Source organism: Suncus etruscus, chromosome 20 (genome assembly GCF_024139225.1).
Source record: "Suncus etruscus isolate mSunEtr1 chromosome 20, mSunEtr1.pri.cur, whole genome shotgun sequence".
NCBI lineage: Eukaryota > Metazoa > Chordata > Mammalia > Eulipotyphla > Soricidae > Suncus > Suncus etruscus.
The window spans coordinates 36,840,831-36,864,836 of NC_064867.1; the positions used below are offsets into that span (position 1 = coordinate 36,840,831).

Sequence of the window (24,006 nt, forward strand, 5' to 3'; positions counted from 1 at the left end):
TGAACTGCTCCTGGAGTCAGGACTGCCACTGTTTCTTTGCCTTGCAGCTCCTGGCAGAGTTTGAACCCTGCTCTGGGGGGGCTCTCAGCAGAGCCATCAATGAAGTGGGGTGCAGAGAACTCCGAGGAGCCTCTGCCCAGCCCAGCCCTCTGCCTAGGCTCCTCCTCCTCCTCCTGACATCAGAGCCGGAGCAGCCTAGCAGAGCCCGGGTGGAGGGCACACTGCAGAACTCGGACCCGGTGCCATCTCAGCCTGCAGCCAGCCCCTCTCCGGGGCAGCCCAGGTAAGGTTTGCATTCCCCCTGGGGCCCCCGGGACCACCCCAGGATTGGGTCTTGCCGGCTGCCTGGCAGGGCTGGGCACTCCAGGGGCAGGGCTGGGCCTCTGCCCGCCCCTGCTGCTCTGCTCCAGGGCCCTGCCAGGCCAGCCAGAGCTGCTGGCACCCAGGGGGGGGGGTGCTTGGAAGGGGACCCTGGCAGTCTAGATGTCTGGGATGGGGGTGACAGTGGTGTGGGAGGTAGGTGGGGGCTCTGACGTCTCAGCTCTAGCTGAATCAGATAAGAAATACCCCCACACACACCCCATTATTTGGGAATGGAGAGGGCACATCTATCTATCTGGGCCTGGTGTCTTCTGGTGGGCATTTCGGTTCTGTTGATCCCAAATGTTATGTGAGAGCTTCTTTGCTGGCTCACCGAGTGCTGGGTCAGAGGTTGTTTTTTTGGGGTTTTTTTTTTTTTTTTTTGGGGGGGTGGAGAAGATAGGGTTGTGTTTGGAGGGAGAAAAGAAACTGGGGCTCGGTGCAGAGTCTGGGAGCTGTGGGATACATGAAAGATGGATGAATCCTTTATTCAAGGCTGCTTGCTCCATGGGGAGAGGGTGTGTGTAAGGGTGTGCCTTCATTATGTCCAGGTTTGTGCATAGGGTTGGGGGTGCATTGATAAGAGGGGGGGGGCTTGTGTGTTGTACGCAGGGATGGCCAGGGTACTGGGAGGGGGGCTTGTGTGGCTCATAGGTGGGAGAATGGCTTCATGGGGTTTGGGGTATACAGGATAGGGCTGGGGTAAAGAGATAAGCTGCGGGGGCTTCTCTGCCAACCTGTGGGGGATCCACAGGCTTTTCTGGGGATCCAGTAAAGGCTTCTTGCAGCTAAAGCGAGACCTCCAGGTGCTTTTCAGACTGCCTCACGCGCTCGCCATTTAAGCCCTTTCCTAGAAATTCCTGCTCCAGAGGTGGATTTCCAGGCCCTACTCAGCCCCCTGTTCTAGGCCCCCTAGAACTTGAACCTACTTCAGTAGAGAAACCAGAGGACCAACAGCCTCCCAGAGACCACAAAACACACCAAACTTGGATGGGCTGGAAAGATGACTTTTTGTTGGGGTGGGGGCGCTTTTTGGGGTCATAGCTGGCGTTTCTCAAGGGTTACTCCTGGTTCTGCGCTCAGAAATCGCTCCTAGCTGGCTTAGGGGACCAAATGGGATGCCGGGATTCGAACCACCATCCATCCTGGGGCAGCTGCATGCAAGGCAAACACCCTGCGGCTGTGCTATCTCTCCAGCCCCAGGAGCTGACTTTTGTCCTGGTGTTAATTTGGTTGCACAGTGGAGGGGCCTCATCTCCCTCAGCAAGGTCCCCAGGTAGAATTTATTTGGGTAGCTCTGGACCCCACCCATCTCCAACATCATTCTCTCCATTCTCCTCACAATTAAGAGGGACCAAAGGCGCACCCTTTTCTGCCGGGTGATGCTGAGGTCTCTGTGCCAGGCAGTGGATCAGGCAGGCTGGGTGGGACCTTTTAGGCTGTGATGCCTAAAGGGGGAGTCGGGAGAGAGAGGGGGGTAAAGGAAGGCTGGGGCGCTCCAGCTGTGGCTGCTGTTGTCATGGGAACCGCAGAAGGAGCTATTTAAAAATGTGGCTGCGATGTTGCTGGAAGCCCAGACTGCCGGAAACCTGATTTCCGGGTGGGGCTGGAGGGGGGCAGAGAGGAGAGAGAGAGAGATACCCACAGATAAGCTGGCACAGTGTGGCCAGGGATTGGTCCCCAGGCTCTCTTAGGATCCTCTCTGCTGTCTCCCCTGGGTGCTGGAATTTGGGAAGGGGGTAAATAAGTCAGCGAATGACTTTGTTGAATGAAGAACATTGATGCCATCACAGTTCTCTGGACTTCAAGGAAGAGTGAGGTGTGAATGGTGGGTGTGTGAATAAATGATGTGTGAATGAATGATGTGTGAATGAATGATATGGGGTGAATAAATGATAGGTAATGAAGAAAAGGGTGCTACTGAGTCTTCTCCATCCTTTCTCCTTCCCAGGAGCCCTGGCTGTGGCCGGGGGGCAGTGGGCCATGCCTGGGGCAGTGGACAACCCCAGTTGGAAGCAGGCGGACAACATTCGGGACATTTATGACTTCCGTGATGTTCTGGGAACGTGAGTTCGGGGTAGGAGAAAGGGGGTGCTTCCTGAGCTGAAGGAGACTTGAGAAGGCTTCCTTCTTGAGTAGGTTCCTCCCGGGTCCAGATGGCTGAATCCAGGATGGTGTTTGCTCCAGTTAGCAGGTCCCACTTTCTTTTTTCTTTTTTAATTTTGGGCCACACATGGCATGCTCAGGGGTTACTCCTGGCTATGCGCTCAGAAATCGCTCCTGGCTTGGAGGACCATATTGAACGCCGGGGGCGAACTGTGGTCCCATCTAGGTTAGCGTGTGCAAGGCAGACACCCCACTGCTTGCGCCACCTCTCTGGCCCAGGTCCCACTTTCTGTTCCTGCGAGCCCAGCAGGTCCCAAGGCAGTCACGCCAGGCCCCAAACCAGCTCTGGCTTTTCCTTCGGCTTGACAGCGGGTAAAACGGTTCTGGGTTCTTAAAAGAAGGATGTGGGCAGAATGAAGGATTTGGTTTATCCTTCATCTTCAGCTGCTGCCAAGAGCTGGCAGTGTTGGCCAAGGCTTGGAAGCTGGCTGGAGCTGGTATGGCTCTGTTTGTAGAGCTGGGAATCCAGAAATAACTCAAACCTGGTCTCTGGCCCTCGAGTGGAACCCAGGAAAGAAAGACAGAGACATACAAAGACAGAGAGAAACCAAGTCAAGGAGTTTGTTTCTTTTTGTTTTTGTTTTTTGGACTTTGGGCCACATCCAGCAGTGCTCAGGGGTTACTCCTGGCTCTGTGCTCAGAAATTACTCCTGGCAGGCTCAGGGGACCACATGGGATCCTGGGATTCGAACCACATCCATCCTGGATTGGCTGCGTGCAAGACAAACACCTTACTGCTATGCTATCTCTCTGGCCCTGGTTTGTTTATTTCTTTTTTTTTTTTTTTTGGGTCACACCCGGCAGTGCTCAGGGGTTATTCCTGGCTCCAGCCTCAGAAATTGCTCCTGGCAGGCACGGGGGACCATGTAGGACGCTGGGATTCGAACCGATGACCTCCTGCATGAAAGGCAAACGCCTTACCTCCATGCTATCTCTCCGGCCCCTCTTTTTTTTTTTTTTTTTAGATTTTTTTGGGGACACACCTGGCGGTGCTCAGGGGTTACTCCTGGCTCTGCACTCAGAAATAGCTTCTGGAAGGCTCAGGGGACCACATGGGATGCTGGGGTTCGAACCACTGTCCATCCTGGGTTGGCTTCATGCAAGGCAAATGCCCTACTGCTGTGCTATCTCTCAGGCCCCAGTTTGCTTCTTTTTTTGTTTGTTTGTTTTGTTTTGTTTGTTTTTTTTTTGGGGCCACACCCTGCGATGCTCAGGGGTTACTCCTGGCTGTCTGCTCAGAAATAGCTCCAGATGGGCCCGCAGAGATAGCACAGCGGTGTTTGCCTTGCAAGCAGCCAATCCAGGACCAAAGGTGGTTGGTTCGAATCCCGGTGTCCCATAGGGTCCCCCATGCCTGCCAGGAGCTATTTCTGAGCAGACAGCCAGGAGTAACCCCTGAGCAACGCTGAGTGTGGCCCAAAAACCAAAAAAAAAAAAAAAAAAAAAAAAAGAAAAGAAAAGAAAAAGAAATAGCTCCTGGCAGGCACGGGGGACCATATGAGACACCGGGATTCGAACCAACCACCTTTGGTCCTGGATCGGCTGCTTGCAAGGCAAACGCCGCTGTGCTATCTCTCCGGGCCCCAGTTTGCTTCTTTTTAAGTCTGTTCTGAACCAAGTTTTAAAGTACAACTTCTCCTACTTCTTGTAAGGATGGATCTCATAGAAATGACATGCAGATTGGGGCCAGAGCAATAGTACAGTGGGAAGGGTGCTTGCTTTGCAATGTGGCAAACCCAGATTTAACCCCTACGCCTCATATAGTCCCCCAAGCAACTCTAAGAGTGAGCCCTGAATGCAAAACCAGGAGTGATCCCTGAGTACCACTGGGAGTGACCCCAAAAACAAAGCAAAACAAAACAAAACAGAAACCACATGTAGATTTCTGACAGGATGGGCCTAGAATAGGGTCTGTCTAAAAAAATTGCCAGGGAATGTTGATGGTTCCTTAAGGGTTTCGAGGATGTGTTCAAGTCAGGAGTCAACATGACTTTAGCAGGAAAAGGGCATCTGTCAGGCACAAAACACAAAGCCCAAGGGTGAAGCTCAGGGCCCGACCGGGTCTCAGCTTGGACACCCTTTTGCGTTACTTTCCTTCTCCAGCAGGCCAGGATGCACATTAGATCCAGGCTGCATTCTCCCAGCTTAGTAGGACTTAGGCAACTCATTCTCGAAATTCCAGCGACCAGGCTTGCATCCCATGACCCAGTTACTTAGGCCAGAGCACAGATCATTCCTGTGGGTCCAGAAAGCTTGGCTCATGTGGCCACCTCTTGCACCAGGGGCTTGCCGGAGAGATATCACAGTGGTAGGGTGTTTGCCTTGCATGCGGCCAACTCGGGAGGGACCCGGTTCGATTCCCGGCATCCCATGTGGTCCCCCAGCCTGCCAGGGGTGATTTCTGAGTAACCCCTGAGTGCCACCGGATATGGGCCTCCCCCCAAATAAGGGGAAGATCTTGGTTCATAGACTGTCTTGAAACCCCACCGGAGGCTGGAGAGAAACTGGGAAATCCCCTGCCACCCTCACACCTTCCTTTTCCCGGCAGCGGAGCCTTCTCAGAGGTAATCCTGGCTGAAGACAAGAGAACTCAGAAGCTGGTGGCCATCAAATGCATCTCCAAGAAGGCCCTGGAGGGCAAGGAGGGCAGCATGGAGAATGAGATCGCCGTTCTGCACAAGTACGTGGGCACAAAGAGGCCTCTAGACTGGTCTTGCCTCCCCGCTCCTGCTCCTACCCTGCTCTGGACCCATTATCCACCTCTCTGAGCTCCAAATTACTCATTTATAACATGGGAGGGTAGAGGACTGAGTGATAGTACAGTGGGGAGGGTGCTTGCATTGCATGCGGTTGACCCAGCTTTGATTTTGGCATCCCATGTGGCCCCTTGAGCACCAAAAGGAGTAAACTCCAAGGGCAGTGTCAGGAGTCAGCCCTGGACAGAGACAGATGTGTCTCAAAACCCCAAAAATAGTGATAACACAGCGGTAGGGCATTTGCCTTGCACATGGCTGACCCAGGACAGACCTCGGTTCTATCCCTAGTGTTCTAGATGGTTCCCCAAAGCCAGGAGTGATTTCTGAGTGCAGAGCCAGGAGTAACCCCTGAGCATCACCTGGGGTAGCCCAACAATAAAAACAAAACAAAAAATAAAGAAAGAAAAAAGAAAGTGGGGCGACAGCCTCCATTTGGCAAGGTCGTGGGGGTGGTACCAAGGTCCTATATGTTTTAAATGCTTGATACAAGGGCAGTTACCATGTACGAGACTTGGAGACTTTTTTCTTTTTCTTTTTTTTTCTTTCTTTCTTTTTTTTTTCCTTTAGTGGAAAAAAAGAGGGAAAGGAGAATGAGAAAGGGGGAATGGGAGGGCATGAGGAGGGGAGAGGAGAAAGGGAAGAGAGGAAAAGAGGAAGAGAAAAGAAAAAGGGATAAGGGGAAGAATATGGAGGGGAAAGAGAAGGGAAAGGGAACACAGAAAATGAGAGAGAAGAGGATGGGACCAGAGGGAAGAAAGTGGAGAGAAGCGAGATGGAAAGAAGGAAAGGGGAGGAGGAGGAGGGATGAAAAGAGGTTGGAGACTTTTTTCACAGTGTTCTGTGATGTCTCTCAAGCCACAAGAGCAGTCTTGTGGTCTTAAATCCCCAGAGCAAATCTCATTGCTAGAACTATTTCAAATCCCCACCACATAGGAAAGTGGGTGAGAAGCCTGCTGATCCCCTGATAAAATCAGCAATGATGAGGCCGGAGGGTGGTGCAGCGGTAGAGCATTTGCCTTGCATGCGACTGACCTAGGACGGACCCTGGTTCCATCCCCTGGCGTCCCATGTGGTCCCCCAAGTCAGGAGATATTTCTGAGTGCAGAGCCAGGAGTAACCCCTGAGCATCACCAGATGTGCCTCCCACTCAAATAAACAAAATAAAATCAGCAATGAGTGGATCTTGTGGATTGGAGATCTGCTGCCTTGCAGGAAACAGAACAGAGAATTTTTTCTGCCCTTCCCTACCCTTCCAGGCTCTTCTGCTTTCCTCATCGGAATCTTTCCAACAACTAGGAAAGGGATAAAGGGCCAGAGAGGGCCAGGGACTTGCCTAAGGCCACACAGCCAATGAGTGTTGAGAAGCACTTTGGTTCATGAGTTGGGCACTTGCTGGGTGCCTGGCGGTGCCCCCCAGCATTTTGCCTTCGTGATTTTGTGTCCTCTAAACTCTCTGATGGAGCGCCAAAATCACCTTCAGAGATGGTCATGAAGAAGGCACTGAGAGATTTGTCAGTTCATACAGTTGGAGCTGGAACTTCAGTGTATTTTGTTTTGGTTTTTGGTTTTTGGGTCATACCCAGTGATGCTCAGGGGTCACTCCTGGCTATGCGCTCAGAAAGCAATCCTGGCTCGGGGGAACCATATGGGATTCTGAGGATCGAACTGCAGTCCATCCTAGGCTAGCATACGCAAGGCAGACACCTTACGCCCTGCACCACAGCTCCAGCCCCATTCAGCTCACCTGAAATTATCTTATTTCTAGGTACAGAGCTAGTACAGCAGGGAGGGTGTTTGTCTTGCACACAGCCAACCTGGCTTCAATCTCTGGCATTCTATATTTGGTCCCCCCAAATCACCACCAACAATGATCCCAGAATGCAGATCCAGAAGTAAGCCTTCAGCACTGCCAGGTGTGGCCCAAAAACCAAAAACAAAGAGGAGGAAAAAAAAAAAAAAAAAAAAAAGATAGCACAGCGGTGTTTGCCTTGCAAGCAGCCGATCCAGGACCAAAGGTGGTTGGTTCGAATCCCGGTGTCCCATATGGTCCCCCGTGCCTGCCAGGAGCTATTTCTGAGCAGACAGCCAGGAGAAACCCCTGAGCACTGCCGGGTGTGCCCCCCCCCCCCCCCAAAAAAAAAAGCCGTGTGTCATTTCTCCTTTCAGGATCAAGCATCCCAATATTGTGGCCCTGGATGACATCTATGAGAGTGCAGGTCATCTCTACCTCATCATGCAGCTGTGAGTGCCCTCTGCCCTTGCCCCACACCGCTCCCTCTGCCCCCATGAACTGCTACTCTTGGTCAAATCACCCTGCCCTGGTTTGCAGCGTGTCCGGTGGGGAGCTTTTCGACCGCATCGTGGAAAAAGGCTTCTACACAGAGCGGGATGCCAGTCGCCTCATCTTCCAGGTGCTGGACGCCGTCAAGTACCTACATGACCTGGGCATCGTCCACCGGGACCTGAAGGTGGGTGCTCAGGCGTGGGAGCCCTGCATGTCCTAATGGGGGGGGGGATCCTGGGGCATTGGTTAACTCCCCAAGCTGCAGCTTTCCTGCCTCAACTTTTATTTTTATTTTTTATATTTTTGGATTTTGAGCTACACCTGGTGACACTGAGGGGTTACTCCTGGCTATGTGCTCAGAAATCGCTCCTGGCTTGGGACCATATGGGACACTGGGGGATTGAACCGTGGTCTGCCCTAGGTTAACTGCATGCCAGGCAAATGGCCTACCGCCTGCGCCACTGCTCCAGCCCCTTCCCTGCCTTAAGATGAAAGGGCCTGCCCTCAGTGGCCTCCTGCCCTTTCAGTGGACACCAAGTCTCACCCACACCGAGTCTGTGCCTGTTTCTGACCAGTGAAGCCTCAGTTGCTCTTTGTGGCATATTAGCGGGGACGACCAGACTCAAAGGACAGAGCCTAAGCCCTGATATTCCATTCCTCACAGGAAGCGGCTATGCCTGTCAGGCCTCCTTAAGGTAGCTCATCGGTGTTTGGCAGGTCTGAGCTTGGATTCTGGCCTGTCACGCCCTCTCTGTGGGGGTCAACTCAGCTCTCAACCTTTTTATGGGGCTCTGTAATATGGGGTCACTCACATTGGCCTGGCAGAGATGTGGTGAGAGAGACCAAGCATTTGAACAGGGGCTGATCCTCAGGGCCTCGAGTGTTTTCTTTGGGCTTCTCAGCACACACCCACTTTGTTTTTTTTTTTTTTTTTGCGGTTTTTGGGTCACACCCGGCAGTGCTCAGGGGTTATTCCTGGCTCCAGGCTCAGAAATTGCTCCTGGCAGGCACGAGGGACCATATGGGGCGCTGGGATTCGAACCAATGACCTCCTGCATGAAAGGCAAATGCCTTACCTCCATGCTATCTCTCCGGCCCCCCACTTTGTTTTTTAAACTTTATTTATTTATTGGTTGTTGGGCCACACCCAGTGGTGCTCAGGGGTCACTCCTGGCTCTGCACTCAGAAATCACCCTTGGGGCCGGAGTGGTGGTACAAGTGGTAGGGCATTTGCCTTGCATGTGCTAACCTAGGACAGACCACGGTTTGATCCCCTGGTGTCCCATATGGTCCCCCAAGCAAGGAGTGATTTCTAAGCACATATCCAGGAATAACGCCTGAGCATCACTGGCTGTGCCCACCACCCCCCTCAAAAAAAAAAAAAGAAAAGAAAAATGGCGCCTGGCAGGCTGGGGACCATATGGGATGCTAGGAATAGAACCGGGTCCCTCCTGGGTCAGGCCCACACACCCACTTTGGTTGGAGAGATAGTACGGCAGGTAAGGTGCTTGCTTTACAGGCTGTTGACCAATTGGTTTGAGCAGCATTCCTACAGTGCTCTCAGTTCCATTAGGAGTGATTGCTGAGCACAGATCCTGGAGAACTCAGGTGTGGCCCCCAAACAAAAGGTGGCTGGAGAGCTAGTACAGCAGGAAGGGCATTTGCTTTGCATGCAGCTGAGCTGGGTTCTATCCCCTAAGCCCCGCATCCTATAGGATGCCCCAAATGCACTGGGAGTGAGCTAGGAGTAATATCTGAGCATTGCTGGGTTTGGCCAGAGAGATAGCATGGAGGTAAGGCGTTTGCCTCATATGCAGAAGGTCAGTGGTTCGAAATCCGGCGTCCCATATGGTCCCCCTGACTGCCAGCTGAGCATAGAGCCAGGCATAACCCCTGAACACTGCCGGGTGTGACCCCAAAACCAAAAATAAAATTTTTTTAAAGGCCAGAGCAATAGCACAGCAGTAGGGTGTTTGCCTTGCATATGGCTGATCTGAGATGAACCTGAGTCCTATCCTTGGCATCCCATATGATCCTCTGAACCTGCCAGGAGTGATTTCTGATTGCAGAGCCAGGAGTAACCTCTGATCACTGCTGGGTTTGGCCCAAACACACAAAAATTTTATTTTTTAAATACCATGGTCTAGAAAGTTCCCAACACCTTGCTCAGCACTTTAAAGTTTTCTTGAGAATCTCCTAGAGTTACTTGGGCTCCGGCTATGATAGCAACCGGAAAGCCCCAAGTATCTAGTGGGATCCTGGGTTTCCCTGTAGTGCTGGGGAAACCTGAGGTCTTACCAATCTCTTGTGTGTTTTATTTGTTTGTTTTGTTTTGTTTTGTTTTGGTTTTTGGGCCACACCCAGTGACGCTCAGGAGTTACTTCTGGCTATGTGCTCAGAAATTGCTCCTGGCTTGGGGGACCATATGGGACGCCAGGGAATCAAACCTTGGTCCGTTTGCATTTGCATGCAAGGCAAATGCCCTACTACTGTGCCATCACTCTGGCCCCAACCATCAATCTCTTGTTGACTCTGACTGTCACCCCGTGTCCTTGCTGCCTTCTCAGCCCGAGAATCTCCTGTACTATAGCTTGGATGAAGACTCCAAGATCATGATTTCCGACTTTGGCCTCTCCAAGATGGGGGATGCCAGCACCGTGCTCTCCACAGCCTGTGGAACCCCCGGCTACGTAGGTGCGGAAGGCCCTGGGTCAGGGTCTTGGGTGGGAGAAGGAACTGAGGGCTGGGCAGGCTGCTCACCAACATCCCCCCTTTCCTGCACAGCCCCTGAGGTCCTGGCCCAGAAGCCATATAGCAAGGCTGTGGATTGCTGGTCCATCGGGGTCATCGCTTATATCCTGTGAGTACAGGGGTTGGTGGGGTCCCTCTACCTCCTCCTCGCTGTTCTTTCCTGCCAGCAGTCACATGGAACCAAGCCAAGGTTTCCCTTTAGTCACTCCATCGATGTTTCTGGCACTGGGCCCAGCTCTGGGGACCAAACATAGCACAAAAGGAACTTAGTGTTTGTCCTAGGGGAGTAGGCATGCTGCTCAGGGACCCATTAGTGACTCAGTCTACCCAGAAATCAACGTCAGCTGGAAGAGCAGGGAGAGATTGGAGGTGGTTCCCAGGTCCAGATTGACTTCTCTGAGTTGACATCTTAGTATTGGGGTACCTGAATGAAGAGGGGAAGCTGGACAGCTGAGAGGGGTGGAGATCACAAACAGGGGGGAAAGAAGGTGCCAAGGGCCTGAAGGACAGCTGGTGACACATAAGCAGATAAGGCTTGCTTGGCATGGGTCCTACTTGGGTTCAAGTCCCAACTCTGATATCAGGTGTGATTCCTGAGTACAGAGCCAGGAGTAACCCCTGAGCACTGCCCTGCCCCAAAACAACAACAACCACCAAAAAATGTGTTTTGGTGGGCGGGAATGGCAGGTCAGGGGTGTCTACCTGTGAACCCTGCCTGGTCCAGCTCCTTCCTGGGTCCAAGAGGACCCGAAGAGAACATGGGTGCTGTTGTCCACAGGCTCTGTGGCTACCCGCCATTTTATGACGAGAATGACGCCAAACTCTTTGAGCAGATCCTGAAGGCCGAGTATGAGTTCGACTCTCCTTACTGGGATGATATCTCCGACTCGGGTAAGGGGCCTTGGCCATCACCCCAGAGCCTTCTTCGTATGCTCCCCCCTCTTAGGGCATACCCCACTGTCCCTTCTCACCACCACCCCAGAAAGACAGTGGGTACTTCCTGTCAGAGGGACCTGAGACCTTCTTGCATCTTAGGAAGTCCAGGCATTCACCCAATGGGGTGCAGGGACTGTTGCTGGCTTATGTGCTCAGGAGTGACCCTTAGTAGTGATTGGGGCGGGGGCTGAAGAGATAGCATCGAAGTAAGGCATTTGCCTTTTATGCAGAAGGATGGTGGTTCAAATCCCATATGGTCCCCTGAGCCTGCCAGGGGTGATTTCTGAGCATAGAGCCAGGAGTAACCCCTGAGCGCTGCTGGGTGTGATCCAAAAACCAAAAAAAAAAAAAAAAAAAAAAAAAAGAAATGATTGGAGCATCCTATGAGGTGCAGGGGATGAAATTGGGGTAACTCACAGGCATGGCCAATACCTTAATCCCTATACTGTTTCTCCAGTCCCACTTTAAGTGATGGTGGGCTTTTGTGTATTTTTTTTCTTTTGGTTTTTGGGTCTCACCCGGCAATGCTCAGGGGTTACTCCTAGCTGTGTGCTCAGAAATAGCTCCTGGCAGGCACGGGGGACTATATGGGACACCGGGATTCGAACCAACCACCTTTGGTCCTGGATCGGCTGCTTGCAAGGCAAACACCGCTGTGCTATCTCTCTGGGCCCCATTGGTTTTTGTTTTTATGGGCCACATCCAGCAATGCTCGAGGCTGACTCCTGGTTCTGTGCTTAGGTCCATATGGGATGCCAGCCATTGAGCTGAGGTTGGCTACCATGTTATCCTACCATTGTGCCAGCCACGGCAGTGTTTTTGAAATTCCCTTCCCCTAATGTCTAAAAACAGCCCTATAAAAGTTATTTATTGGGGCCGGAGAGATAGCATGGAGGTAAGGCATTTGCCTTTCATGCAGAAGGTCATCAGTTCGAATCCCGGCATCCCATATGATCCCCCGTGCCTGCCAGGAGCAATTTCTGAGCATGGAGCCAGGAATAACCCCTGAGCACCGCCGGGTGTGACCCAAAAACCAAAAAAAAAAAAAAAAAAAAAAAAGTTATTTATTTACTTATTTACTTATTTTGGTTTAAGGGCCACACCCGGTACACTCAGGGGTTACAAAACTCCTGGCTATGCGCTCAAAAATCGCTCCTGGCTCGAGGGACCATATGGGATGCCAGGATTCGAACCACCGTTCTTCTACATGCAAGGCAAACACCCTACCTCCATGCTATCTATCCGACTCCATGAAGTAAATTTATTTGTGTCTGCATGGAGGCAGACTAGGGTGGTGGGGGAAGTGATTAGGGATATTGGTGAAGAGATCACACTGTGGTGAGATTGGTGTTTGAATATTTCATGCCTGACATGACTCTGATGAAATATTATAATTAAAATTTAGAAAGAAACCGGAAGAAAAGAAAAAGGAAGACTTGTTTCTGAGCTGGAGAGATAACAAGGCATTTTCCTTGTGCATGGCTGACCCCAGTTTAATCCCCTGTACCCGGGGCCGGAGAGATAGCACAGCAGTAGGGCATTTGCCTTGCATGCAGCCAACACAGGATGGATGATGGTTCAAATGCCGACATCCCATATGATCCCCCGAGCCTGCCAGGACAACTTCTGAGCAACAGAGCCAGGAATAACCCCTGAGTGCCACCAGGTGTGACCCCCCCCAAAACAACAATAATCCCCTGTACCCTATATGGTTCCCTGAGACCTACCAAGATTAATCCCTGATCACAGAGTCAGGAGTAAGCCCTGAGCACTGGCAAGTGTGATGCAAAAATTCAGGAAAAAAAAAATAGAAAAAAAGAAAACTTGTTTGGGGAGCCAGTGGCTGGTTCAGCCGCAAAAAACTACAAGGCTGATCTCTGAATCTGCCCATGTACCAGCATGGTTTAATCCAGCGTTACTGCTTAGTATCCTGACATGGCAGAAAGTGTGTAAACACCACACCTAAGTCAGTGCCTCAGGATTTACTGGGCTGTGATTGAGCCTTCTGTGTTACTTCTGTGTTAGGCTCACTGAGGTGGGGCAATTGCTACGCATCTTTCCCGGCAGATTCTCTGTGATAAAAACCTGGCTGCCAGTACTTTAAGATATTGAGGTGATAAGGCCAGAGCAGTGGTGCAAGCGGCAGGGCGTTTGCCTTGCACACGCTAATCTAGGACAAACCATGGTTCGATCCTTCATCATCCCATATGGTCCCCCAAGCCAGGAGCAATTTCTTTCCTTCCTTCCTTCCTTCCTCCCTCTCTCTCTCCCTCCCTCCCTCCCTCCCTCCCTCCCTCCCTCCCTCCCTCCTTCCTTCCTTCCTTCCTTCCTTCCTTCCTTCCTTCCTTCCTTCCTTCCTTCCTTCCTTTCTTTTTTTTTTTTTTTTTGTTTTTTGGGTCACACCCAGCAGCGCTCAGGGGTTACTCCTGGCTCTACACTCAAAAACCGCTGCTGGCAGGCTCGGGGGACCATATGGGATGCTGGGTTTCGAACCACTGTCCTTCTGCATGCAAGGCGAACACCCTACCTCCATGCTATCTCTCCAGCCCCAAGCCAGGAGCAATTTCTGAGTGCATAGCCAGGAGTAACCCCTGAGCATTGCTGGGTGTGGCTCAAAAGCCATCCCTCCCCAAATATATATATATATATATATATATATATATATATATATATATATATATATATATATATATATATATATTGAAGTGTCCAGAATTTACAGATCTAAAACAAATTTGGTAGCTTGATAGTCTTTTTTTGTTTTGTTTTTGTTTTGTTTTTTTTTTTGGGTCTTACCCGGCTGTGCTCAGGGGTTACTCCTGGCTCCATGCTCAGAAATTGCTCCTGGCAAGCATGGGGGACCATATGGGATGCCAGGATTCGAACCGATGACCTTCTGCATGAAAGGCAAACGCCTGACCTCCAAGCTATCTCTCCGGCCCCGACTTGATAGTTTGATAAGGTTAAGTAACGGAGTTGGGTCATTTCTGTCAGAGAGTATGGGGGTGGCTGAAGTTCATGCAGAAAGGGGAATTTGCACTGCCCAAACCCACATCCTCCTTTCTGAGAATGCCAGCCCAGACCAAACTATCTGGGAAGTATTGGGGGTCATTATTATTGTTTTAGAAACCCATTTTTTTCTCAAGGCAAAAAGACGTGACTACAAGCCTAGGATAAGGGCTTTGGGATGGTGCGTAAACCTGGTCTCTTGGGGTTGCTTCGTTACCAGGTCACACCAAAGGGCTGGTAGGCTCTGTCTTGGGGGTGCACACACAAACCTCTTGTTTCTTTGCTCTTGGATTGGGGCTTTAGCCAAAGATTTCATCCGGCACTTGATGGAGAAAGACCCCGAGAAGAGACTGACCTGTGAGCAGGCCTTGCAGCACCCATGGTGAGAGCTCCACCAGCTGGAGCTGGGCTGGGTTTGGGGACCCCAGGCTGCCTCCATTTTTAACAGACATACACCCCCCCCCCAATCCCCTCAGGATTGCAGGAGACACGGCACTAGACAAGAACATTCACCAGTCGGTGAGTGAGCAGATCAAGAAGAACTTTGCCAAGAGCAAGTGGAAGGTAAGCACATTCCCTTCATCCTAGGCATCCCCAGGACCCTTAGCCCCCCAGCCTCGCTCAGAGGTGTCCACTCAAGCCCCTCATTCATCCAAATCTCCCAAAAATACTTCCCCTGAGGAGAACAGAACCTTTTTTTTTTATGGGCCATATCATCAGGGCTCAGACCTGCCAGTGTTCATCAGACCATATGGGATGTCAAGGATCAAACCATATGGGATGTCAGGGATCAAACCTGGGTCAGCTATGTGCCAGCGAGTGCCCTTCCCACTGTGCTATTGCTCCCACCCCTCAGCCAGTCCATTTGAGGGGTGCATGGGACACAACAGTAGCCTGCTGGGAAGAGAATGACACATGGGTACACAGATAAACAAGTTTTTTTTTTTTTTTTTTACTTTTTTTTTTTTGTTTTGTTTTTTGGGCCACACCCGGTAACGCTCAGGGGTTACTCCTGGCTATGTGCTCAGAAGTTGCTCCTGGCTTGGGGGACCATATGGGTCACCGGGGAATCGAACCGCAGTCCGTCCAAGGCTAGCGCAGGCAAGGCAGGCACCTTACCTTTAGCGCCACCGCCCGGCCCAGATAAACAAGTTTTATTTGATCTTTCTGTGCCTCATTTCCCCCCTTTGCTAATGGTGACTACTCATAGAGCCTGCCTCAATAGGATCATTGAAATTACAGGAATGACTCAATAAAATACTCAGAGGGGCTGGAGTGATAGTACAGAAGGGCCCTTGCATGTAGTTGGCCTGTATTTGATCCCCAGCACTCTATATGGTTTCTTTTTTGTTTGTTAGTTTGTTTTTGGGTCACACCCAGTGATACTCAAGGGTTACTCATGGCCATGTGCTCAGAAATCGCTTCTGGCTTGGGGGACCATATAGGATGCCGGGGGATCGAACTGAGGTCCGTCCTAGGTCAGGGCATGCAAGGCAAACACCCTACTGCTTGTGCCACTGCTCTGGCCCCCTCATATGGTTTCTGAGCTCTGCCAGGAGTGATCCCTGAGTGAAGAGCCAGGAAACCTTAAGCACTACCAGGTGTGTTCTCAAATCCACCCCCCCAACAAAGTACCCAGAACAGTCCCTGACACATCATGTGATATTAGGTACTTTCTTTTGTGTGTGAATATTTAAAACCGGGCTATTTGCCCAGTGATCCCTGAGCTCAGAGAGCCAAAAGTAAAAACCACTTTGGAGGTACCACTGGGTACAGCTCCCAAACCAAACAAGAACCAAGAACCTGCAAATTTACATGCACCTCTGTCTTGTGCAGGGTTGAGTGGTGAGGAGTGGTAGTCAGGGCTCAATTCCTAACTCTGGCGTGAAAACACCCCCAAATTTGCGTGCATTCTGGCAGTGCCTGCTGGGGGTACCCTGCCACCCACTCAGCTGTCCTCCTCCCACAGCAAGCCTTCAATGCCACAGCTGTGGTGCGCCACATGCGGAGGCTACAGCTGGGAACCAGCCAGGAAGGACCAGGCCAGACAGCCAGCCACGGGGAGTTACTGCAGCCAACTGGTGGTGAGGACGGTGCTCTGGGGCAACAGGGAGGGGACCTGGGGTTCTGCCTCTCCAATGCTCCCCGTTTTTTTCTCTCCCCATACAGGGCCAGTGGCAGGCTGCTGCTGTCGAGATTGCTGCGTGGGGCCTGGCCCAGAGCGCTCCCCGACATTGCCCCCCCAGCTCTAGGGACTGGGGCTCCTCCTCTTCTGTGAGAGGCTGCCTGCTGCTCCCCTTCCCAGCCCTCAACTGGGGAGTGAGTCTGGTCCCCACTTTCCTGCCACTCCCCCCACTGCCTTTTCCATACAAATATTTCTATTTTATTGTTCCTTCTTGTAATAAAGGGAAGAGGCGAGAACCGGAAGGCGCTCCGTCTCCCCAGTCACCCCCCTTTTGTCATGGTGCCCACTGTTTGATGCGAAGGGTCTTGCAACCTGGGATAGCGGCGGGGATCCCCTTGCCCAACATGACATGAAATGGGGGGGTGTGTGTGAAGCAAAGGGGCAGTGGGAAGGTACGGGGATTTGGGGGACCCCTCAATCTGGTACTGGACTAGCCTTCCAGTCTGGTGGTTCTCTTCTTGCGCTTTGCTGCTGGCTTCTGAGCTGGCCGGGGCTGGCGTAGATCTGCACTGAACAGTACCTGGGTTCAAAAATGGAGGAATAAAAAATAAAAAAATAAAAAAAAAAATGGAGGAATGTAGGGCTGGTGCAGTGGCGCAGGAGGTAGGGCGTTTGCCTTGTACGCGCTAACCTAAAACTGACTACAGTTCGATCCCCCAGTGTCCCATATGGTTCTCCAAGCCAGGGACGATTTCTGAGCACAGAGCCAGGAGTAACCCCAGAGAGTCACCGGGTGTGGCCCCCAAACACCCACCCCAAAATGAAGGAATGTGAGTCAGAGAGAGAGTGCATGGGAGGAGGGTAGGAACAGGGGAGCAAGAGATCTTTAGTGTCACTGGTTGGAGGGGAGTTGGGGAGATTCTCTGGACTCTCAGGCCGTGGTCCACTCACCGCTTGGGCCCAGCCAGCGTAAGATCCCCACAATCTCCGGAAATAGTTGCCTAAACAGGAAATGAGGGGGTGAAATATCTGGGCCCCACCGCAGGCCACCTAGAGGGATGGGGCTTGAGGGAGAAGTGACTGAGAGGTGACCGAGGAAAAGTCCCCACAGCTCAGCCCACTGCCAGCCTCGTCCCTTTCTCCCTCCTTACCCAGCTCCTTGCTGCTCTGCAGGCTGAGTCCCTTGGCCTGGCTGGATTTGGGATGCCAGTCATAGTCCCGCTGGGCTATCTGCCATACGTGAACGTCTACGGGTACAGCTTGGGGCTTGTCCAGGGCCATCAGGCAGATGCAATCGGCCACCTTTGGCAGACACACAGCACACGTTTAGTGGGGGACATGACTTCATGGTCTAGCCAGAGTCCTGCTTCCAGCATATGGCCAGCTGTATCCTCCATACTGAAATTATGATTTTTCGGGCCCAGAGAGATAGCACAGCGGCGTTTGCCTTGCAAGCAACCGATTCAGAACCAAAGGTGGTTGGTTCGAATCCCGGTGTCCCATATGGTCCCCCGTGCCTGCCAGGAGCTATTTCTGAGCAGACAGCCAGGAGTAACCGCTGAGCAACGCTGGGTGTGGCCCAAAAACCAAAAGATAAAAAAGAAATTATGATTTTTCTTTACTCTCAATCAATATAAACCAATTTAAAAATTTGTGTAAAAAATTTTTTGGTTTTGTTTTTGGGTCACACCCGGGGGTGGCGGCTCAGAGGTTATTCCTGGCTCTGTGCTCAGAAATCACTCCTGGCAGGCTCTGGGGACCATATGGGATGCTGGGATTCGAACCACCATTTGTCCTGGATCAGCTGTGTGCAAGGCAAAAAAAATGTCCTACTGCTGTGCTATATCTTCAGCCTCCAAAAATACGTGAAATTACTATGTGTTGAAAAATTAGTACAACAGGTAGGAAACTTGCCTTGCACACTGTCCACCCAGGTTCAATTCCAGTCATCCCATATAGTCCCTTAGCACCCAGAGTTAGTCCTGAGCACTGCTGGGTGTGGCCTTAAAATAAACAAATAAAATCTCTGAAGATTTTAAAGAGTTGCCATAGACAAGGAGATGTGGGAGAATGCCTTGTTCATGTGAGGCCCTGGTTTTGATTCTTGGCACCACAAACACAAAAATTAAAATAAAATATAAATCCGGGGCTGAAGAGATAGCATGGAGGGAAGGCGTTTGCCTTTCATGCAGAAGGTCATCAGTTCGAATCCCAGCATCCCATATGGTCCCCCGTGCCTGCCAGGAGCAATTTCTGAGCACGGAGCCAGGAATAACCCCTGAGCACTGCCAGGTGTGACCCAAAAACCACACACACAAAAAAATTCTAAGTTTTAATTTTTTTTTTGGCCACACCTGGTGGCACTCAGGGATTTACTCTTGGCTCATTGCTCAGAAATCGCTCCTGGAATGGGAGACCATATGGGATGCCAGGGATCTAACGCACATCAGTTCTGAGTTAGCCGCGTGCAAGGCAAATGTCCTACCGCTGTGCTACCACTTCAGCCCCCACTAAGTTCTGATTCAAAACCACACCTGGTGGTGCTCAAGGGTTATTGAAGGCGCAATGCCTGGTGCTACTTAGGAAGTGGAGCTGAGGGTTCATTCAACGCCTGGCTCGAAACTAGGGCTCCTGTCTGGTTCTCAGCATCCTCTCCTGCCCCTCCAAGATATTTATTTTACTGAAAAGAAGCGCCTGCCTTGCATGTAGGAGGCCCTGGATTTGGTCCCCACATTACATCTGGGAGCAACTCCCAAGCACCTAGCCAGGAGCAGTTGCTGAGTACTGCCGAATGTGGCCAGAAAACAAACAGGCAGTTGTGAAGATCATGTGGACTGTATTTTCATCAAAACCCTGAAGATATTACCCCTAGAACAGTCAAGTTTAGAAAGGGGAGATGGTTGGCCAAGGAAGCCACGACAAAGCAGACCCAAGATTTAATGTTAGGCTGGAGTTCACGGACCACTGGAAAAAAGTTTCTTTTAGGGGCCGGGCGGTGGCGCTGGAGGTAAGGTGCCTGCCTTACCTGCGCTAGCCTAGGATGGACCGCGGTTCGATCCCCCGGCGTCCCATATGGTCCCCCAAGCCAGGAGCGACTTCTGAGCGCATAGCCAGGAGTAACCCCTGAGCGTTACCGGGTGTGGCCCAAAAACCAAAAAAAAAAAAAAAAAGTTTCTTTTAATTCTTTAATTTTTGTTTGTTTGTTTGTTTGTTTTTGGGCCACACCCAGAGGTGCTCAGGGATTACTCCTGGCTGTGCGCTCAGAAATTGCTCCTGGCTTGGGGGACCATATGGGACACCGGGGATTGAACCGAGGTCTGTCCTGGGTCAGTCGCTTGCAAGGCAAATGCTCTACCATTGTGCTATCTCTTAAATTCTTTAAATTAAAAAAAAAATTTTTTTTTGGTGCTGGTGATTATTGTTACTGTTTAGTTTTGGGTCACACCTCACAGTGCTCAGAAACTATTCCTCCCTAAGACCAGTTTAGGGAAACATTTGGTTGACCATTTGGTCAACTACACCCAAGGCAAGTGTCTTACCTACTGTACTATCGTTCCAGCCTCCACTGCTGGTGATTAAACTGAGTGCCATGCACAAAAAAGGCAAATGGACAACTTCTCTGCATCGTGCTGGTCTCCCCTGTATGTTTGTTGTTTCGTTTGTTTTTAGGACATGCCAATCCCATCAGAAATGATCCCCCAAGGGGCTGGAGCTATAGCACAGCGGTAAAGTGTTTGCCTTAAATGCTGCTGACCCAGGAGGGACCTGAGTTCTATCCCTGACATTCCATTTAGTCCCCCAAGCCAGCCAAGAGTGTACCCCCCCTCCTCAAGAAAAAGAAATGATCCCTGAGCACAGAGACAGGTGCAAGCTTTGAGCACCACTGGGTGTGGTCCAAAAACAACAACAAAAAAGAAGGGGCCGGAGTGATAGCACAGCAGTAGGGCATTTGCCTTGCACGCTGCCGCCCCAGGAAAGACCCGGGTTCAATCCCCAGCATCCCATATGGTTCCCCCAAGTCTGCCAGGAGCAATTTCAGGAGTAACCTGAGCGCTGCCAGGTGTGGCCCAAAGACCAAAAGCAAATAAACAAATAAATAAAATTTAAATTAAAAAGAAAAACTACTGGGGCTGGAGAGATAGCACAGCAGTAGGGCATTTGCCTTATACGTGGCCAACCGAGGACGAACCTGGGTTTGATTCCCAGCATCCCATATGGTCTTACAGCCTGCTAGGAGTGATTTCTAAGTGCAGAGCCAGGAGTAACCCCTGAACACTGCTGGGTGTGGCCCAAAAACCAAAAAAAAAACACAAAACAAAAAAAAAGGAAGTAACGTGTTTGCCATGAACATAGCAACTTGAATTTGAACCCCAAAATATCATAGGGTTCCCTGAACACTGCTAAGAGTAATTCCTGAGTGCAGAGCCAGAAATAATGTGCCTGACAAACAAATAAACAAGAAGACCATACAGGGGCCGGAGAGATAGCATGTCCTTTCATGCAGAAGGACGGTGGTTCAAATCCCAGCATCCCATATGGTCCCCTGTGCCTGCCAGGGGCGATTTCTGAGCATAGAGCCAGGAGTAACTCCTGAGCACTGCCGGGTGTAACCCAAAAACAAAAAAACAAAAAAAAAAAAGAAAAAAAAAGAAGATCATACAAACAAAAATAAAAGAAAGCATTGTTTTTCTCACCACTGGAAGCCCAGCTCTCAGGCCCTGATGAAGTTCCTCCTTTTCTCTTCTCTAAATGCTGGTCCCCCCTGGAACCTTACCTTGGTGCCTACCCCAGGCAGGGTACACAGGGCCTTGTGGGCCTCCTCGTAGGGTGCTTGGCATAGCTGCTGCAGCCAGGGCAGCCCACCGTGGTCCTGCAGGATGACTTGAGCGCTGGCGCTCACGTAACGGGCACGGTACCCAAGGCCCATCTTCCTGAGCTGGGCTTCCACCGAAGGCCCTGTGGGAAGTAAGATTGCGGCGTGGGTCAGGTCACCTCAGTCATGTGACTCTCCACCCTTGAGCACCTCTGCCTCACCTCCCCAGGTTCCGAAGAAAGAAATAGGACACTTGCACGGGCCAGGCCCAAGAAGATCTGGGCTTGTCTCCTTTCCAGATGTGACCCCAACAATCATGGGATGGGTCCCTGAGTAGGTCTGATAAGCTCTTCTGCCTTGGATTTTTTTTTTTTTTTTTTTTTTTGGTTTTTGGGCCACACCCATTTGACGCTCAGGGGTTACTCCTGGCTATGCGCTCAGAAGTCGCTCCTGGCTTGGGGGACCATATGGGACGCCGGGGGATCGAACCGCGGTCCATCCTAGGCTAGCACAGGCAAGGCAGGCACCTTACCTCCAGCGCCACCGCCCGGCCCCTGCCTTGGATTTTCTACCTTGCATTCTTTTTTTTTTTTTTTTTTTTTTTTTTTCATTTTTTTGGTTGGGGAGCCATATCCAACTCATTGATTGATTAGATTGGTTTCTGGGCCACTCCTGGCTCCTCACTCAGAAATTGCCCCTGGCAGGCTGGAGGACCACATGGGATGCCGAGAACTGAACCGGGTTCCTCCTGGGCTGGCTTCATGCAAGGCAAATGCCCTACCACTAAGCTATCTCTCTGGCCCAGAACATGTATTCTTCACCCCTGACTGCAGTAACTGCATGGCTGCACTGTGAAGGGTGTTGAAACCAGGGGCAAGGGGCCGGGCGGTGGCGCTAAAGGTAAGGTGCCTGCCTTGCCTGCGCTATCCTTGGACGGACCGCGGTTCGATCCCCCGGTGTCCCATATGGTCCCCCAAGCCAGGAGCAACTTCTGAGCGCATAGCCAGGAGTAACCCCTGAGCGTTACCGGGTGTGGCCCAAAAACCAAAAAAAAAAAAAAAAAAAAAAAAAAGAAACCAGGGGCAAGAGGCAGTGACAAATGAGGGTCGGATGTGTCACAGACCGACAAGGGAACTTAAACGGGGTGATTAACAGACTGGAGTAGGAGGTTTTGGGAAGGAAGGTAAACAGCGGAGAAGTACGAAAACACTGAAGAGCGTTGGCAGCCCACTGGCCCAGGGCCCAGACAACTCACCTGCCAGGTCTTGTAGGGTGGGGAAGCCGTAATAGGTGACATCGTCCAGCTGACAGAGCTGTGGCCCAAAGGCCTGGCAGAGTCGCTCGACCATGCCAGTGATGCGGGAGATGTTGTTGTTCGAAGAGCAGATGAAGGAGAAAAGGCACTCGACAGGGTCCTGTCGCAGGAGGCGCACACCTGACGACCAGAAAACAGGGTGTGTTTGGAGAGATGCTTGCTCTTTTTTTTTTTTTTAACCTTGATTTATTGATTGATTGGTTGTTGGGTCACACCCAGCAGTGCTCAAGGGCTGCTCCTGGCTCTGCATTGAGAAATCACCCCTAGCAGACTGGGGGACCATATGGGATGCCAGGAATCGAACAGGGTCCCTCCCAGGTCGGCCCCATGCAAGCAAATGCTTACCACTGTGCTATCTCTCCAGCCCCTAGAGATAACTCACCCCTGGGGCAAAACCCAACCTGGGTCTCAGGAACTCTACTCACCTGGGAATTTCTGAGCCACCTTTTGGAAGTGGGGGTCCACAGAACTCCAATGGTGGTAGAGCTGCGCCAGGCTGACATCCAGCTGGAAGTACCGGTGAACCGTTTTCAGCTCTTCAGGCGTGGGCCTACTTTCGGGGCCTCTGTCTGGACGGTAGACGGTGCAGAACAGCTGCTCTTCGGTTTGCGTGAAGGTCCACACCTGGTTCGCCAGTACCCCGGTCCAGTGCTCAGGGTTCCGTTCTCTCCACCTGAGTACCCCCAGAAGCACTTAGTTCTCAGTTCCCCTTCCTGCCTCTTCCAAGAACCCTCCCTCCTGACACCTTATTCTCCAAAACTGATTTACAAACTGCAAAGGAAAAAAGGGGCTTCCATTGACTTGTGTGACGTTGTCTGATCTCTGCAACGACACTGCATGGGTCTCCTGGCACCACTTTTAAAAAGAGATTGCCAGAGGCTGGAGAGATAGCACAGTGGTAGGGCACTTTGCCTTGCATGCTGCCAAACCAGGAGGGACCAGGTTCAATCCCTGGCATCCCATATGGTCCCCCAAGCCTGCCAGGAGCGATTTCTGAATGCAGAGTCAGGAGGAACCCCTGAGCACTGCTGGGTGTGGCCCAGGAACCAATGAATGAATCAGTGAATAAAATAAAGAGGTTTCCAATGCACCCCAGGCCTGGGGCTCCCAGGTGCCAGGGAGCAGGCAGGCACTCACCGAAAGGACTGTCCAGAAGTCAGAACCAAGTCCAGGTGCAGCTCAGAGCGAGCACAGGGGATGGAGGACCACAGGGCAGGGACAGAAGCCAGGGTCCTGTGGCCCATGCTGCCAGCCTTGCATTTACAGGCCTTGCTGGTAGAACATGGACCAGCAGGCCACGCCCACAGTAGTAGCCCCACCCACAAAGACCGCGAAGCCACGCCCAAGTGTGACCACTCCCCGCCCTCCGCGCTTGAAGGCCGTGCAGTCACTTCCGCCACTCTTGCTCGGCCACGCCCCTTCAGGAAACGCTCCACCACCACGGCCTTCGAGCGCCCTCCCTCGTCCGGCTTCAACGAGGGCGGGACTCGC

At 51.6% G+C, this 24,006-nt stretch overlaps 3 protein-coding genes across 3 annotated transcripts in view; 1 reads left to right on the top strand and 2 right to left on the bottom strand.

Moving 5' to 3' along the window:
* FANCD2 (FA complementation group D2) overlaps positions 1-1,318 on the bottom strand; it is a 1,230,368-nt gene extending 1,229,050 nt beyond the window's left edge. Inside the window, exon 1 of the mRNA XM_049766247.1 lies at positions 1,307-1,318. The gene's annotated coding sequence lies outside the window, so the exon portion shown is untranslated. The remainder of the gene's footprint in view (positions 1-1,306) is intronic.
* CAMK1 (calcium/calmodulin dependent protein kinase I) lies at positions 194-16,714 on the top strand. Its single transcript, XM_049766302.1, has 12 exons — positions 194-283; positions 2,312-2,426; positions 5,075-5,206; positions 7,449-7,523; positions 7,612-7,750; positions 10,134-10,260; positions 10,351-10,426; positions 11,096-11,208; positions 14,566-14,644; positions 14,739-14,826; positions 16,232-16,346; positions 16,432-16,714. The coding sequence occupies exons 2-12, from the start codon at positions 2,344-2,346 to the stop codon at positions 16,512-16,514; spliced, it is 1,110 nt and encodes a 369-aa protein (XP_049622259.1). The 5' UTR covers positions 194-283; positions 2,312-2,343; the 3' UTR covers positions 16,515-16,714.
* Positions 16,715-16,877: 163 nt separating this feature from the next.
* OGG1 (8-oxoguanine DNA glycosylase) lies at positions 16,878-23,794 on the bottom strand. The gene is made up of 7 exons (XM_049766359.1): positions 23,653-23,794; positions 22,941-23,188; positions 22,456-22,635; positions 21,162-21,343; positions 17,539-17,689; positions 17,339-17,388; positions 16,878-16,967 (listed from the first exon to the last, which is right to left on the bottom strand). Exons 1-7 carry the CDS (start codon positions 23,757-23,759, stop codon positions 16,878-16,880), a joined length of 1,008 nt encoding a protein of 335 aa, XP_049622316.1. The 5' UTR covers positions 23,760-23,794.
* Between the last annotated feature and the right edge of the window lie 212 nt (positions 23,795-24,006).

Bases quoted from the DNA above. Each gene is read 5' to 3' on its own strand.
- CAMK1 (XM_049766302.1), top strand. From the start codon at position 2,344: ATGCCTGGGGCAGTGGACAACCCCAGTTGGAAGCAGGCGGACAACATT. The intron at 5,207-7,448 runs GTACGTGGGCAC...TTCTCCTTTCAG, and splicing joins GAGATCGCCGTTCTGCACAA to GATCAAGCATCCCAATATTG. The intron at 7,524-7,611 runs GTGAGTGCCCTC...CCTGGTTTGCAG, and splicing joins CTCTACCTCATCATGCAGCT to CGTGTCCGGTGGGGAGCTTT.
- OGG1 (XM_049766359.1), bottom strand. From the start codon at position 23,759: ATGGGCCACAGGACCCTGGCTTCTGTCCCTGCCCTGTGGTCCTCCATC. The intron at 17,389-17,538 runs GTAAGGAGGGAG...TTTCCTGTTTAG, and splicing joins GCAGAGCAGCAAGGAGCTGG to GCAACTATTTCCGGAGATTG. The intron at 16,968-17,338 runs GTGAGTGGACCA...TTTTGAACCCAG, and splicing joins ACGCTGGCTGGGCCCAAGCG to GTACTGTTCAGTGCAGATCT.